We start from the raw sequence: 14895 nt of genomic DNA, 5'->3' as shown, positions 1-14895 counted from the left end.
GACCATAAGTATGAATTACATAGAATGTTATTTATTGTAATTTGTCGGTTTGTACAAGTCTACCAGGACAACTTCAATTCGGTGCACTACAATGTAATCACTTCTGCCGATTTGTGAATTTTTTCTTATGTTTTTAGCAGCACCTAGTTTACGAAAAAAACGGCATTCTGTATTCCCGAATAGTAGGGCGCCCTTTCCACAGTAATCCCGTATCTCCCATATCTTTATTGAAGCCTTTCATATACTTGTTACCAGGTGCCTAGTTACAAAAACAAAGATATAAACATATGTAAGAAAATATTTTCGAAAAATGTAGTGACATTTTTACAGAAGTTACTTTTTTTTAATCAATAACTAATCGGTTGAATCTGTAGATCAGACTGAAATACTTACATTTTCCCAAACCTTTTGATATGCGAGATGATCAGCTCCTGATACAATGAGCTCTGGTGCATTGACTTCCCCTAAGTTAAATAGCACTTTGAATGATAATACTTCATCAGCATAAATGCGCCTTGTATCACTCCAATCGTTAGCATCCCAGAATTGCCAGTCCCTGAATTTGAGATCGTCTCGGTCATCAGCGTCAAAGTTCAATCTCTCGATGTCCTCAATGACAACCTCAGGGTCGCCACCCTCTGACCAGTCATAAATGAGAATATGAGCATGTTCTGACATCTGTTTCAAATACTGCTGTTTATAAAGATTTTCAATATCAGTCAGGTACTGCTCCGTGAAAACCTTGGATTCAACTTCGTAGGGTATCCCCCTCTTTTGAATCTTTTCCTAAAATAATTTGTAAAATGGTTGATAAGCTATGTAATTAATTGTAGGACCTAGTAAAATTTTAAGAGAATTGAAAATGAATGAAAAATACAGCTCAAGTTCCTGCAGAAAATCTGAATTGTGTTTGGGTATTTTCAGTAAAGACAAGATGGAAAAAAAAGAACCACAACAACAAAGAACCTTGACTACAGGTACAGGAACATCCAAATAGATAACTAAATGCGGCAGGCGGAGTTCACGCAAAGTGAGCTGTGTGAGGTCTTGGTAAGTCCGTTGCGCAAGTTTGCTAACATAGCCAGCATTGCACATTGACTCCATAAAAATGGCATCAGAGTAGACACATCGCTCCAAAACAACACCTTCTCCAGTTGAGAAAAGGTGTGCTAAGGCGTCAACGTATTGGAAAAACCTATAATAATACATTTGGAGCTGATAATTGGCACAGTTCATGTGGTGCGGATCTTTACAGAAGTTCTTGACGTCATAAGATCTACAAGATTCTGGCAGCTTGTCGTCCAATTGCCGCATATCGAAGCCATATGAGTTTATATAATGCATGTCCATTGTCACTGCTGGCATATAGTGCATGTCCAAATCCTTGGCCAATGCTTCAGCAAATTCTGTCTTGCCAGAGGCAATTGGCCCTTCGACAATAACGATTTTGGAATTATCATCCATTCTGTGTACAGTTTTGTCAAATAGCTGATTCCAACGACTGTACCTCTTCGTCTCATACGGAAACGGAGGTGGCCTCTTTCTTTCGACCACCCGCATTGCTTTTCCTGAGATGAATGCCACTTGTATTTTGGCTATATAGCCGCTGGCTCCTAATGATGGCTAAAAAATATAAATTACTCAAATCTGTGGCATGTTGATAGTGCTGATTTCTGTGTGGCCAATCATTCATATAACTTTAACAACATCTAAATTTTTCCCTTTAGTTTCAAAATCAGTTAGTATTCACAATACACAATACTAGAAATATATTGTGACGCTTCCACTTTTTTCTTTACAGAATCTATCAAATTTCATGACATGATTACTGTGACCAGATCGCCACGCATCATTGGTTAATAATATTTAGAGCTTACATGGTTAAGTGGTGCGAAGTTAACAGATTGTTAAGATTGAAAATATTTGGTACAGGTTAGGACAGGAATTGGCACCAGGGCCATCTTCTCGGTCATACGTGTTAAGCACTTTGATATGGTAGTGATTTTTCTGTGAATGTATTTCTAACCTTGCATAATCCTGATATTGAATTGCGAGCTAGCAACTTGCTTACACCGCATCGTAACGCACTCGCCATTCTGCGGAACGGTAACCAAAACCTCAAATGTTATAACGTTCTCTTATTATCAGGCGAAAAGTGTTCAGCGTAGATCGAGTGACATAACTCCTCGAATATCCAATCCTCCTCGGTAGTCGACTCCAATAAGCTGTCTGCTAAGCCGAGTGAACTTGCTCCGAATGAATAGAATAAGTTGGCTCCAGGGCTGCCAGTTTCGAAATTGCTTGAAGTTGGCATACGATAGCTGATTTCTATTTTGATAAGCATGTTTAGGATACAGAAGAATCCGAAGTAGATCCAATTTACATTCGTATCTACAAATCTGATGAAAATTACATTTTTATTTAGTGGTTATTCTTGTAGGTGGTTGTACTCCTGTAGTTATATCATCCAAATTTCATATTTTGTATTATTTCTATGGAAATTTTATAGTAAGTTCGAATAAAACTTAAGTAAAATGTTCGAGATAGTGAATTCTTTAAGGGGTATTTGATTTCAAAGCAATTTCCAACGTTTTTCATCAAACTTTTTCTATAAGTATTTGAATTTCCCGCGACATTTAACAAATTGACGACAAGCAACATGGCCACTTCACAGTTTCAATTCGTCCTGCAAGAAAAATGCAAGAATATAACACTGGCGTTGGGATACCGCAGTCAGTGTAAAGATCAGCGGTCGTGTACAAGGGCCTAGTCGTGTACCGCCGCGCGTGTGAGCGGTATCGCGTTGAGGACGGTGAGAAAGCGTCGTCGTGTACGAATCCTATTAAACTGACAGTTGGAAAAAACATAATAGAGATTAATAAACGCTGATGTAAAAGAATAATCCAGGATTGAATACAGAATCCCTGTTTCTGTACAATTTGTGCGTATCATGTTACGCGGGTCCGATTCGTTGCGTACGCGTGTGCGTGATCCGCAATGATCCCACGGGACCAGAAGTGCGGGAATATACGTGTGCATACAGGTACAAAAGAGAGAGCGTGCACACATGCGAGTGTGAGTGTGAATACAACAAAGCGATCCAAATTCCAAATGGAAGAGACGGCGTAGGGCGGATGGCGGCGAACAGCGAATGCTGAGAGTTCGTTGTTCCAGCCGGGGTGAGGCTTCGCGAATTCTTCCGTAGCTGCCTCGATCCTGAAGCTCGAGAATTCGATGAGTGTTCGAAAGAGAATTACATTCGAAGACAGTAAAGACGAGCCCTTTGTGAGTGCGGTACGATGCCGGTTCGGTGACCTCCTCGCGACGGACAGTCAATTTACTGAAACGAAATGAATTCGCGATTGTCTGACTCAAATTTCTGCGAAACGACGTTCTGTTTCTCAGAATCAAGAAGCGATCGACGACGAACGGATGTGAGCTTCTGATGTCAATGAGATTCCGGGCATTTATCGCAATCCTTAATAATGGGTGAGTGAATCACCCGTTTGATGAACTTACAACCAGGATCCGTAGACGTTGTAAAAAATCTTTACAAGTTCTTCGGCTCCGCTGTCTAAGGCTCATTGTTGGTTCAGCTTCTCCTGGGCGTGCCCCCCGCCTGGTTTGTCCCCTCGAAAACATCCCCGCCCTCCTCGTTCCTGCTTTCCGCGACCGCGACGGTGACGCTCATGTTTCCTCTCACGATCAGCTCTCACCCATAATTAACTTCGACTCGGCACCAAGCGTGCAGCGGGCCGCAAGTACGCGGTTCTCATTTCCCATACTCGAACGGTGACTCGTAAGTTTTACACCGTTCCACTCATATTTCATGTTTTTCATGCATAAATAACAACTAGAAACTTGACGACTCTTCAATCTTTAACCTTCAACTCGCGGGCATAACACACGGTAAACAATTGCACACAATACATTGGCATTCCTAAAGCTGTGTGACGCATATGATATTGTTTTCCTCGGTTATTGTTGCCACACTATTTAAATTTTAGAGAGCTATTAAATGAGTGAAAGAGAGAGACAGGGAGAGAAGGGGATTAATGTTGAATTCACTGCATGTCAATGATGTACTTGAGTCACATAACATACATAACTGCTGATGAAGCACTACAGCCCATGCTGTAGGGGCCAGCCGTGTATTAATATCCATTTCATTTTTTTCCGTAGATTCCCAGACTGGTATGTCTCGCCATACCGGGCCAGGGCTGTACGAATTCCTAATGGAAGCTGAGCTGCAACAGTATTATCCAGGAATCAGAGGTGAGATGCTAACCTAGTACTGTTGAGTATTCTATCCGATTTTCAAGTCATTTTCAATGCATTTTCGTCGATGTATTTGAAGGACAATTTGCTCCAACAAACTTGAGGAAATTTGAATAATTAATGTCCCTTAACAGAGTAATTCTTCTCTCCAGGGGATTTAAAAGTTCAGACAACTGCACAGCTCAAGTATGTGACCGAAGAAGACTTGAACGCAATCGGAATGAGTAAGCCGGAGATGCGTAGACTTAAAAAGTATTTCCAGAAGCATTTCCCACAAAATTATTTATCCAAATTCAAGAAAATGCTACTGCCTAAACGCGAGGAACAGACATCCAGCACATTGGGTGTGCTGCCTGAAGAGAGACAAGACCGACCTCCGATCCGTGTTCCAAACAAGCACATGATACCTGCGGATGCAATAATTGTAAACAAGGAACTAGGGACCGGAGAATTTGGTGTAGTTCAGCAAGGAGTGTGGACAAACGATGGAGAGAGGATCCAAGTAGCAATAAAATGTCTCTCCAGAGAAAGAATGCAAAACAATCCGATTGAGTTTCTGAAAGAAGCAGCCATCATGCATGCCATAGATCATGAGCATATTGTCCGACTGTACGGCGTAGTTTTGGACACGAATTCTCTAATGCTTGTTACTGAACTGGCGCCACTTCGTTCCCTGCTAGAATGTTTAAAGGAACCGAGCCTCAGAGCAAGTTTCCCAGTTCTATCGTTGTGCGACTTTGCAATTCAAATATCAGACGGCATGCAGTATCTGGAAGCCAAGCGGCTTATACACAGGGACTTGGCAGCCAGAAATATCCTTGTCTTTTCTAAAAATAAGGTAAAAATATCGGACTTTGGTCTCTCCAGGGCACTGGGTGTTGGTAAGGACTATTACCAAACTAACTTCAATGTTAACTTGAAGCTCCCAATTGCGTGGTGTGCTCCCGAGTGTATTTCATACTTGAAATTCACCTCAGCCAGTGATGTGTGGGCCTATGGTGTAACCCTCTGGGAGATGTTCAGCTATGGTTTTCAGCCGTGGGCTGCTCTCACTGGCCAACAGATTCTCGAGGCAATTGACGAGCCAAACTTCCAAAGACTAGAACAGCCCGAGTGCTGCCCAAAAGACTATTTCTTATTAATGGAGCAGTGCTGGCAACATGAACCTGCAAAGCGACCAAAATTTTCCGAGCTCACACATTTACTGCCGGACCTCAAGCCTGAACAAGTGCAAGCAGTTCAGGATAGTACCGAAGAAAGCCAGCTGGTTTATCGGCAAGGAGATGTGCTCACAGTTCTGGATAAAGGGACATTATCGGGCAACGCCAATTGGAAAGGAGTTCTAGCTAATGGAAAAACGGGCTTCTTTAATCCGGCACATACAATAGCTTATCTGGGATCAAACTTGCCAAGTAATAAAATGGGGGAGTTCACACGGGGTGATGGCAAGAATGCGTTTTCCTCTCAGCGCAAGAAGATACGGCCAGACATGATATCCTCGCCTCAAGGCGATCTCAAGCACACCGGACATGTAGGGCTGGATGGAGCTTATTTTGGGGATGTTAGCTTTCTTGGAGGAAAGTATCCTCATCTTCCTAGGCAAGTTGTCAATCCGTACAAACCCCACGAAGATGTTACGGACAGCTATGGCCAAATCACTGAAGAAGGTAGTGGGTCTGAACTGGCGAGGAACTCGGCAAGGGATAGCAGGGACATTCAACATTTCCATGCGGATATGATTCATAGTAAGCGCGGTAAGCGTACATGTATTACGTCTTACCGGATATTATTAAAAGCTTTTTTGATGCTGAAAAAAAATTCGTATCTGTTGCATATAAATATTTCAGTATGTCTAGTAACAATTGCGCTAATAATTGAACCTGTAATTCACACCATATACTAAGTTCTGATGTTCCCAGACAATCCATGGTCGGATACCGCTTCTGATATTTCTCATCTTGGGACCCCGGTAGCGAGTACAGGCAAGGCGCCATCTGTGACTAGTGGGACGACTGATGTGCTGAGCCTAGCTGGACTGGACCATGAATACCACGAGATTAGCGATGAAGAAAGTCACGACAGTCCTCTAAGATTTGACAAGCCACTTAATTTCGACTTTGGACCAAGTTTGCTGGATGAAATGGACCAGATGTTTAGATCCTTGGGTAATAATTATTGAATGGAAATAACTTTTTAAGTATAGGGAAGAAGTAAACTTGAGCCACAGTTTTGGCAGCCTACTGAGAATGGTGCAAGTCGTAATTGAACGAATGAAAAGTTTTTGTATAGGTCACTGTCGATTATAATATCAAATCCGTCTAAAATAGACTTGAAAGAAGTGAAGAAACCAGTCGTTTGCTTATATTTAATTATTTGAGTAAATAACTTCTGAGAGTGAGCTGCATTCGGACCTTTAGTCTTATACTCTAAACTTTTCAGGCTCTTCTCCACCACCACCACCACCACCACCACCTCCAGCTCATCCATTGCCAAGTGAACACGATTCAAGTAACGTAAGAAACGAACTTCGAGAAATTCAGTCAAGGCAAAGTGGCAAAAAAAAACAGGCCACCGTGAGTCCTATAAATGTACAGTATCTTTTGTCATACATTCACACAATGGCAACAATAACTGGATTGACTTAATGTCTTGAGACGAACATCGTACGAGAGTAATTATCTTACGAGCATTTTTCAAAATATAAATACAGGTGAAACCAATATCAGCAGCGGACCAAAGAACTCTATACTCTGCAATAGCAATGGCACAGGAATTGACTGCTCGCTCAATGACTGATCTTGAACATCCACCCGAATCTCCAAGAACGCCGGTCAGCCCTTCAAGACGCAGAAAGTTTTCATTCAAATTACCGCATCAGCACAGCCCAAAGCCTGACCGGCGACACTTTGCAGAGGAGGCTGCCAGTATTCCAGACATACAGGTACATTCGCGTTTTCTGAATTATCAATTATTATCTTTATGTATCTGTTATTATTATCTGCGACTGTTTACTAATAAACTGTAGGAAAAGTTAATATTACATTAACACAGCATACTGTGACAGGAAGGAGGGTCAGTAAAATATAATTGTTGAACGAGAAAGATTTAAAACTGCTTTTTACTGGGATTTCTCAAAACGATCGAAATCCGAATACATAGAGTTTAGTTACATTCTCACTCTGTATCGACTGCGTTATTTTATTGACACTCTGTAAAGCAGACAAAAAAAAATAACAGCCAATTTTGAATGCTTACAAGTACTAATATACTTCGATAAATTAATCTCTACCTGCAATGTCCTTACTGTCCTCAAATCATCCTCTTTTCTTCATTCATCAATCTATCAACCTGTCTATTTAATTGACCATTTGTTCCTCATTTTTGTTGTAATTCGGAACCCACGGATTGAACTATTCAATTCACGTAACATTGGTATTATTTTCAACTGGTACGCTTTACAATTTTGATGTATTAAACTCTAAAAAACAAATTTATCTTCAAAAAGTGGTTATGCTCGAGTCTCCAGTCTCTTTCGTCAACTGTTTCAAGCATAGAATCATTAGGGGCTCCATCAACGCTGAAGCTCCCATTGTGGGATAAGGCCTCGGCAGAATTTTGCTTTGCCAAGTCAAGAGAACTCTTGACCAAACCAAGTGCCTGGACTTCATACATGGAAATGGACTTTGAAACCCGGACCTTGGATGATAACTCTTCTGCCAAAGAAACCCTAGTCAGATCAAATGAGTATTCCGAAAATGAAAACGGGAATGGGAACGTTAATGGTGGACGTACCCTCACTAAAAGCACTGCTGAGCCAGATACCAAGCTTAATATAACGCAGAATGGCCAGACTGCTGTTTATAATATGGAAAATGCGAATTTTCATTTTGCTAGGCAACCAAAAAGAGTGTCTGCAAGCTATGTGGACCGTTACTTTGAATTACCTAAATACTTCGATGATGGAGGATCTGGTTCAGGATCGTTTGATCACGGGTATGACAAGAAACTCTGTTATCAAGAGGATACGGCAAAGAATTATGACAAGATGCTTAGCCTTGAGGAAAAGGAGTGCAACAAGTTTTATGACAATTTTAAAAATAACATTGCTGCTAACGATAAATTTGGCCTCATACCACGGGATAAAATAACCAACCGGGACCCTATGTACAGGGAAATGATAAATTCTGAAACACGACCTGACGAACTAAAGAACCTTGATGTTCCGATGGACAAGGTTGGAAGGTTTGAAATGTCGCTGGAAAAATTGAACAACTTTGAACAACATGGTACAAGGCCCAAGATTTCGACCGTATGTACAATGGAACGTAACAAAAAGTTTGATCCCCAGAAGCAATTGACGTCCGGGATCGTTGGTCTGGCTACTAAAAACTCAAGTGTAGGAACCAAGACAATTTACAGCTCCGATGACAGCATCGGAAACAATCTCAATTTACTTTTAGACAATCCAAGAGTCGCCGATGCAGGAGATGCAATTGAACGGAATTTGAATGGCCGTGAGAGTCACTTACCATTTGTCATCTCGAGTAATCCCGTTTTCATAGCAGAGCCAGAAAAAAAGGACTCTCCATTATATGACAGCTCTGAGAGTTTGAGAGCAAATTTCCAGCGTTTCAGACGGAAATCAGATGCAGAGGCGAATAATCAGACCGAATTGAGCAGTCGACTTTTTGCTGCTAAGTATCAGCGAGAGGTTTCGGGTCTTGAAAGTGTAAAGAATTATTTGGACTCGAGAAAGGGTCAAGGTTTTAATTTGGGCCTTGGAAAACTGACGCAGAACATGATTCAGCTTGGCAAAAATATTGCACACAATACGCGTCATTTTGAGAATTCTGTACGAAAAAGACCTGAGGATTTCGATAAAAAAAATGGTCATGACTTTAAACCACCCAGCCTCAATATTCCTCTCGATCGTTCCAATCTGGACCTCAATATTCCTGTTCAAAACCTCAACCCACGTGTAGTCACAAAGCCAGGTCTACGGAGCAACATACAAAAGCTGCAGCAACCGAGCGATCCCAACAACTTTCAACAACATATATTGGAACCTCCAAAATTATATCAGAACGATGAATCGTCACACTTTTATCGTCACAGAACTTCGTCCCTATCTGATAACCGGAAGGTTACACTTGGAAAAAACCAGCGGAGATCGTTTCATCCCAAGAATGAATCTAGCGAAGATTCTGATTCGGTTTCGCGGTCAGAGACAGATATAAGAAGTCGTTTCCGTTACAAACGCCGACATAAAAAAATGTCGGTAACAAAGGGTGCAGGCGCAGGTCCGCCACATAGCTTGCGGCTGAATTTCAATACTGGAAAAAAGGGAAACCAATTTTTACACCCTGACTCTGCAAGGGGCTTTTCTTCCGCTGATCAATGTGGCAAATCACCGCCACCGTCAACGAGCTTCCTAAATTCACTTTCACCTCCATTTTCTTCTAGAAATAATCTTTTGTCTTGGCCAGAAAGCGCACCGAGTTCCAGTCTCACTTTTACCAGCAATTCTGACCTAGAATCAGACACTAGCTCAGAATACCCGGAGTTTACAAATGACCTTCCTAATTTTCCTCCGTCGCCTGCTCCCTGAGAGTTAATTGCTGGAATGAGACCAATGGGAACTGCAAATACGTCGCTATGATCGCAGTCAAATGTTTCACTTACATTTTCATACGTGCCTGTTTGGAAAACCGCTATTGCGGAAATAGGAGGATTCATTTATGTCGCACAATCTGCTGAATATTTTATATATAAAAAAATAAAAATAAATAAATTAAAATTTAACATTATACCAAATGCACATCTCGTATTGACAGAAATTTTGGTTTTCTGAAACCATGAGATTTGGTAGATGTTGAAAATAACTTAAGGTATGCAAAAATTTCTCCAAACTCGAGTTTCAGCCTGTGTTGATAGAGCCCTTCTGTCCCAACATTTTGCATTCACATCGGTCTCCAAAAAATATTTCTTAATTCTAAAATAAGTTTTGACGAGTTTCTTAACATTTTTATTCAAGTGTTCGAAGTCTGACTTCAACTTTTAAGTCTTATCTCGATAAGTTAGTAATTTGCTTCTTCGTCAACAGTTTGGGCAATGTAATATTTGCGGCATAATTGCTATTTAAGCTCTGTCATCGATTGTTGTATTTGTTCACTGATGTTATTCATGTTATGACAACGTTTCATTCAACCACACGTTGAAAGTATGCATACGACTGGCGTCTACTAATTAGAGTATGTAATACAGCCTTTTACACTCCTAAAAAGTAGCAAACGAATCGAATTCTTTATAGAACATTCCTGCTGCCTAAACACAAAGTAATTATAACGCTTGGCATGTTTGCATGATACACTAATACCATATTATATTGTTGTCTTTATTAATATAAAGTTTTGCAACCAATTATCCTACACATAAATATTCACTACGGGGATTAAGAAAAGAAAAGTGCTGAAATTAGTTTTATTTTTTTCACTTGCTACCATTCAAATCTGTTCTTTTGTTCTAAGATCGATGCTCTTGAAACTGGCTGGTTCCTTGAATTTTTAAGTTGCTGACGCATTAGATTTCGTTTTATATCTTTTATACTTTTTTTTTTTGAAAAAGAGAAAAATAATACTAATTTCTCTTTAATTTCCCCAATATAAGCATGGAAATGCATACCACTTTGTATTCCATATATACATATTATAATGTTAGAATTTAAACGGACTAGGACTACATTCGCAAACCAATTAATTATTAGATTAGAACTTTTATATACGACGTATTATACGTACCTATTGCACTATTAGATCTACCATATTATGTGTGTACATACATACAATGCGATGATAGAAGTAACTAGATTATCCCAATCACCGTATTATTTACTTACATTTCCTCTAATATCGTATATTTACTTTACTCATCAATTTAAACACGTTTTGGAAGCAAAGGGTTACGTTCATTCCATTTTACATGAATATGATTTGAAATTTATTGAACTTTTATGATTTTAATGATCTTTCTTTTATTGTAACTAGATCAGGAGACTTGTTTGTATATATTTTAAGGACAAATGTGTTTTATCGTCGTCCCTTTTATTTTGATTGCATATTATTCATGTTTGTTTGATTTGTGTTCTTTATGATTTTTTTTTATTTTTCCAATCTTTCTCTCATCTCCATATCTTCCCTATAATCCGTCCCACCCCGTCCTGTTCCGTCCCATGCCCTGATTGTTCAGGCGACACTTTCGGACGAGGCGAAAGAAGTTTACAACAGCTTGGTCGAGACTCCTGTCGTAGACACCGCAACGGATGCTAATCCATTACGAATGCTTCGCTCGGGATTACCGATAGTGCGGCAAACCAGATCTCGAGGAAACAAACACCATGCTACTATGGGTCACCATCCCGCTCACTCCTTATCTGAGGAAAACTCGACTAACCATAACAGTCTTCAGTTTGACCTTCTGCACCACAGTGGTGCGAAAACATTGCCCAAAATTCGTGGCCCGCCGCCCTCTGTACAACCACCTCCAGTACCCACAACAGCAGCTGTGTCGGCAAACAGGACTATTGGCAGGCATTATTCTGTATCAGAGATAGAAAATAACCGCAATAGGAGCAATGTTGAGGAAAATCCGATACCATTGCCGCCAAGAGATCGATCAAAAACGTGGCAGCCAAAGTCCAGTCTTGCTAGGCATCAAAGGAAGCACCCATTGATTATTCCTGGTGGCGGAGTTACTAGAACACTTGCTAAGGTTGCCGCAGTTACAACACCACCCTGTGATGAGGACCATGTTGATGGTTCAAAAATTTTCCAGCTGCAAAATGCACCTGTCATTGTAACTGAGCACAGGAATTTGGTCTGTAATGTTCAGGAAGATATCGATCATTTGCTTGCCCCTGCCCCTGCTAATAGGTGGGTTTTACCTTAGTATATGTTTACAAACCGACACCAATATTTTTGCATAATATCTTGTCGGAATTTTATAAAATTTGATGAGCTATAAATACTTGCATACATAGATTGATTAATTGAGGAGTGGACAATGTTTGCCGTTTCGACTCACAATTATTGCTAGAATAAGACTTTCATGAGTTGCAAATAAAGTTAATCACATTAAATATAAATTCGTTAGCAAGCCAAAGAATTATTTTCATTCCAGCCCTGAGGAATTCGAACAGCGGATCGACTCTGAATTAGCAGCTTTAGATTCTCTACCTTTCGAGGAAAATAAGCTGCAACGCTACAGTGTCATTTCTGAGGACCTTCTAGAATTTTCCGATAATTTGATCGACTGCGATTCTGCTGAAGTTGACCCTGTGGGAGTAAAAAACGTCAGCCTTGATTCTGCAGAGGAATCCTTGATCTCCTTCCCGCCATTGAGTACTGGAAAATCACAGTCACCAATCGAAGGATCTACAGTTATCCCAGTTTCAGTTACCCCAATTGAACCGATTACTTCTTCCATAGATAGGGTGACCGAGACTGGATGGGCTGCTGGAGTTCATTCAAGCGCAGGTGTGGGACGATGTACCACCACGTCCAGGATAGGAAAGAAGAATCATGCGGTGCAGGACAGTAGTTTGCTCGTGTTTTCCGAGCCTATAATAAGCGGAGAATTGATTAGCAGTGATTCTGGGAACGCAGTAAATTCTGAAAACTCTGTAAATTCTGTAAACTCCCATCGAAAGATTTCGCAAGAGAGATCGTCGGCGTCTTCCTCCTCATCCTCTTCCGTCACAAGGACCAGCGATCTCTCGCGTCAGTCTGATCACGTATCGTGCGAAGATTTGTTGGAATTTGCGTGCGACGGTCCAAACGTTCGCCGAACACGGGGACCTCGCAACGGAGAGCAATCGGATGAGGTCAGAATAATGATGAAAGTGTTACACGAACAATCAACACCCGAGTCATGCGTCGAGGCATTGAACGTGTCAGATTGGGATGTTCTAGCAGCTATAAAGCTCGAAAGACTCCAAGGGTTACTCAGAAAGGAGAACAACTTTGTCAGGCTCGAAGATTGCAAAGTTATGTTGGGTCAGTGTGGCGGCGATGTTGTAAAAGCTGCGGCTTTGCTTAGAAATACAGAAGATACCGCTGCTGTTTGATGCTGACCAGTCTATATTTTGTTCAGCTTACAGGAAGTGATTGGGTTAAAAAGATTTTCTTCTGAAATTTATTTATTGCTTTGATTTAGTTCTGTATTTTCCTAAGTCGTTTTCAAAGCCAAAAATCTTTCTATTGTTAATTACGACTGCATAGAATCCTGTCAAATATGTTGAATATTTTATTTTGTGTTCCTTAATTTCAATATGTACTAATTTGTCTTTGACGTTTATTACTTTACTTTTCATCATTTCGATTTCATTATTATAATGTAGTGATGAAATTATGTCATCATCAGTTCCAAAATAACTTTGTTTCCATAATCGGCCTATGCCAATTAAGTTGGAAAATTGTGCTCTCTCGGCTAGTTTTTTTTTTATGTTACGAATTGAGAATTTTGCACTAAGTAATCTCAAGTACTTAGCGCTGCTAAAAGCCTAATTATCGAGTTTAACTGTTGGTGTGAGATTAAGAAGTATCGATGTCTCAAGTTGATATAGAATCACGGCTTTGTCTTCATTCATTGTTCAGACAGTGTTGATCATTACCTGCCAGTCAATCGAACTTCCAAAAACGTAGCACCTTATCCGGTCTAATAAGTACTGGGGATGCTGACTTTGTAGCAGTGGTACATAATTTTATAAATTCACTCTGTAGCAGGAATTCAGAACGCATTTACGTGACATTTTAGAGATCAGAGACGTAAGTCATTGCGCTCACACATGAAGATGGGAGGCACTTTCTACAAATAGTCTTCTACTTTCATTGTTTGCATTTAGAAAATATCCTGCACTCTACTGCGGAACGAAACGTGTACTTATGTAATGCTTGCTTTTGTACTTAAAAATCGTGGTATTGATTCGGCTCGTCCTATACCATTATATTATTTTGAGATGTCGCTAAAGTTTGGAAGAAATCCGGAAGTATATGTATAATCAACGCCCTATGGGTCGCGGGTAGAGATATAAAATAAATTTAAGTTACAAATCATTATTATACATATACTACCAATTAATGTTCTGCCCAATACCCCTGAGTAATTGTCAAACCATTTTTATATCTATAATTTTTATACATGATTATATTAATATTTATATACATACATGTATAATGTATATACGTATATATATCTACGTTGTACAAGAACGGAGAGATGTTTTATATCCATTGAATTTACAATAATATATACCTGAAATTTCAAAGTTTGCCTACAAATATACGGAGGTGTAATTGTTATTTTATTGGTAGCCCCTTTCCATTCTACAAGAAGATTACTCAAGATTAATCTATTACAATCGAATCAAGCAATGTGCACACGATCTTAAATTCAACAAATGTTGACAATAAAAAAGTGTCAGAATAATAATCTATGAAGAGATTAGAAAGTGCGGCACGTGGTTTCGCATCAAAATAAAAAAATTTCTCCAGTTTACAAATCTGATTTCAACGCGATCCAGGATGTGAAGTATGGAAAAACAGCGTATCAATGCCAGGTGTA

General features: G+C 40.0%; 2 protein-coding genes across 9 annotated transcripts; one reads left to right on the top strand and one right to left on the bottom strand.

The window, feature by feature from the left end:
- Nucleotides 1–15: 15 nt before the first annotated feature.
- Nucleotides 16–2259, bottom strand: LOC107220342 (NADH dehydrogenase [ubiquinone] 1 alpha subcomplex subunit 10, mitochondrial). Its single transcript, XM_015658903.2, has 4 exons — nt 2027–2259; nt 967–1623; nt 394–786; nt 16–259 (listed from the first exon to the last, which is right to left on the bottom strand). The coding sequence occupies exons 1-4, from the start codon at nt 2093–2095 to the stop codon at nt 149–151; spliced, it is 1230 nt and encodes a 409-aa protein (XP_015514389.1). The 5' UTR covers nt 2096–2259; the 3' UTR covers nt 16–148.
- Nucleotides 2260–2608: 349 nt separating this feature from the next.
- On the top strand, nt 2609–14616 carry LOC107220325 (activated Cdc42 kinase-like). Of its 8 annotated transcripts, XM_046737471.1 has the most exons (8): nt 2636–3489; nt 4183–4275; nt 4431–6032; nt 6183–6443; nt 6718–6866; nt 6989–7219; nt 11524–12206; nt 12454–14616. In XM_046737471.1, exons 1-8 carry the CDS (start codon nt 3486–3488, stop codon nt 13397–13399), a joined length of 3969 nt encoding a protein of 1322 aa, XP_046593427.1. In that variant the 5' UTR covers nt 2636–3485; the 3' UTR covers nt 13400–14616. The 8 variants fall into 8 exon arrangements, with proteins under 8 accessions (XP_046593426.1, XP_046593421.1, XP_046593422.1 ...); XM_046737470.1 differs by lacking the exons at nt 11524–12206; nt 12454–14616 and adding an exon at nt 7784–11361 and having other exon boundaries at nt 2609–3489; nt 6718–6791; XM_046737465.1 differs by lacking the exons at nt 11524–12206; nt 12454–14616 and adding an exon at nt 7784–11361 and having other exon boundaries at nt 2610–3489; nt 4431–6023.
- The last annotated feature ends 279 nt before the right edge of the window (nt 14617–14895 follow it).

The sequence above is a fragment of the Neodiprion lecontei genome, chromosome 4 (assembly GCF_021901455.1).
Source record: "Neodiprion lecontei isolate iyNeoLeco1 chromosome 4, iyNeoLeco1.1, whole genome shotgun sequence".
NCBI classification, from domain to species: Eukaryota; Metazoa; Arthropoda; class Insecta; order Hymenoptera; family Diprionidae; genus Neodiprion; species Neodiprion lecontei.
Note: the sequence above shows the minus strand (reverse complement) of the source record. Positions and strands in the feature narration are given on the sequence as shown.

What these genes read in the sequence shown, in the direction of transcription:
- LOC107220342 (XM_015658903.2), bottom strand. Translation starts at nt 2,095, where the DNA reads ATGGCGAGTGCGTTACGATGCGGTGTAAGCAAGTTGCTAGCTCGCAAT. An exon ending in CAATATCAGGATTATGCAAG is followed by an intron (nt 1,624 to 2,026) that starts GTTAGAAATACA and finishes TATATTTTTTAG; the next exon opens with CCATCATTAGGAGCCAGCGG. An exon ending in TTCCTGTACCTGTAGTCAAG is followed by an intron (nt 787 to 966) that starts GTTCTTTGTTGT and finishes AAATTATTTTAG; the next exon opens with GAAAAGATTCAAAAGAGGGG.
- LOC107220325 (XM_046737464.1), top strand. An exon ending in GTATTATCCAGGAATCAGAG is followed by an intron (nt 4,276 to 4,430) that starts GTGAGATGCTAA and finishes TCTTCTCTCCAG; the next exon opens with GGGATTTAAAAGTTCAGACA. An exon ending in CCACCGTGAGTCCTATAAAT is followed by an intron (nt 6,867 to 6,988) that starts GTACAGTATCTT and finishes ATATAAATACAG; the next exon opens with GTGAAACCAATATCAGCAGC.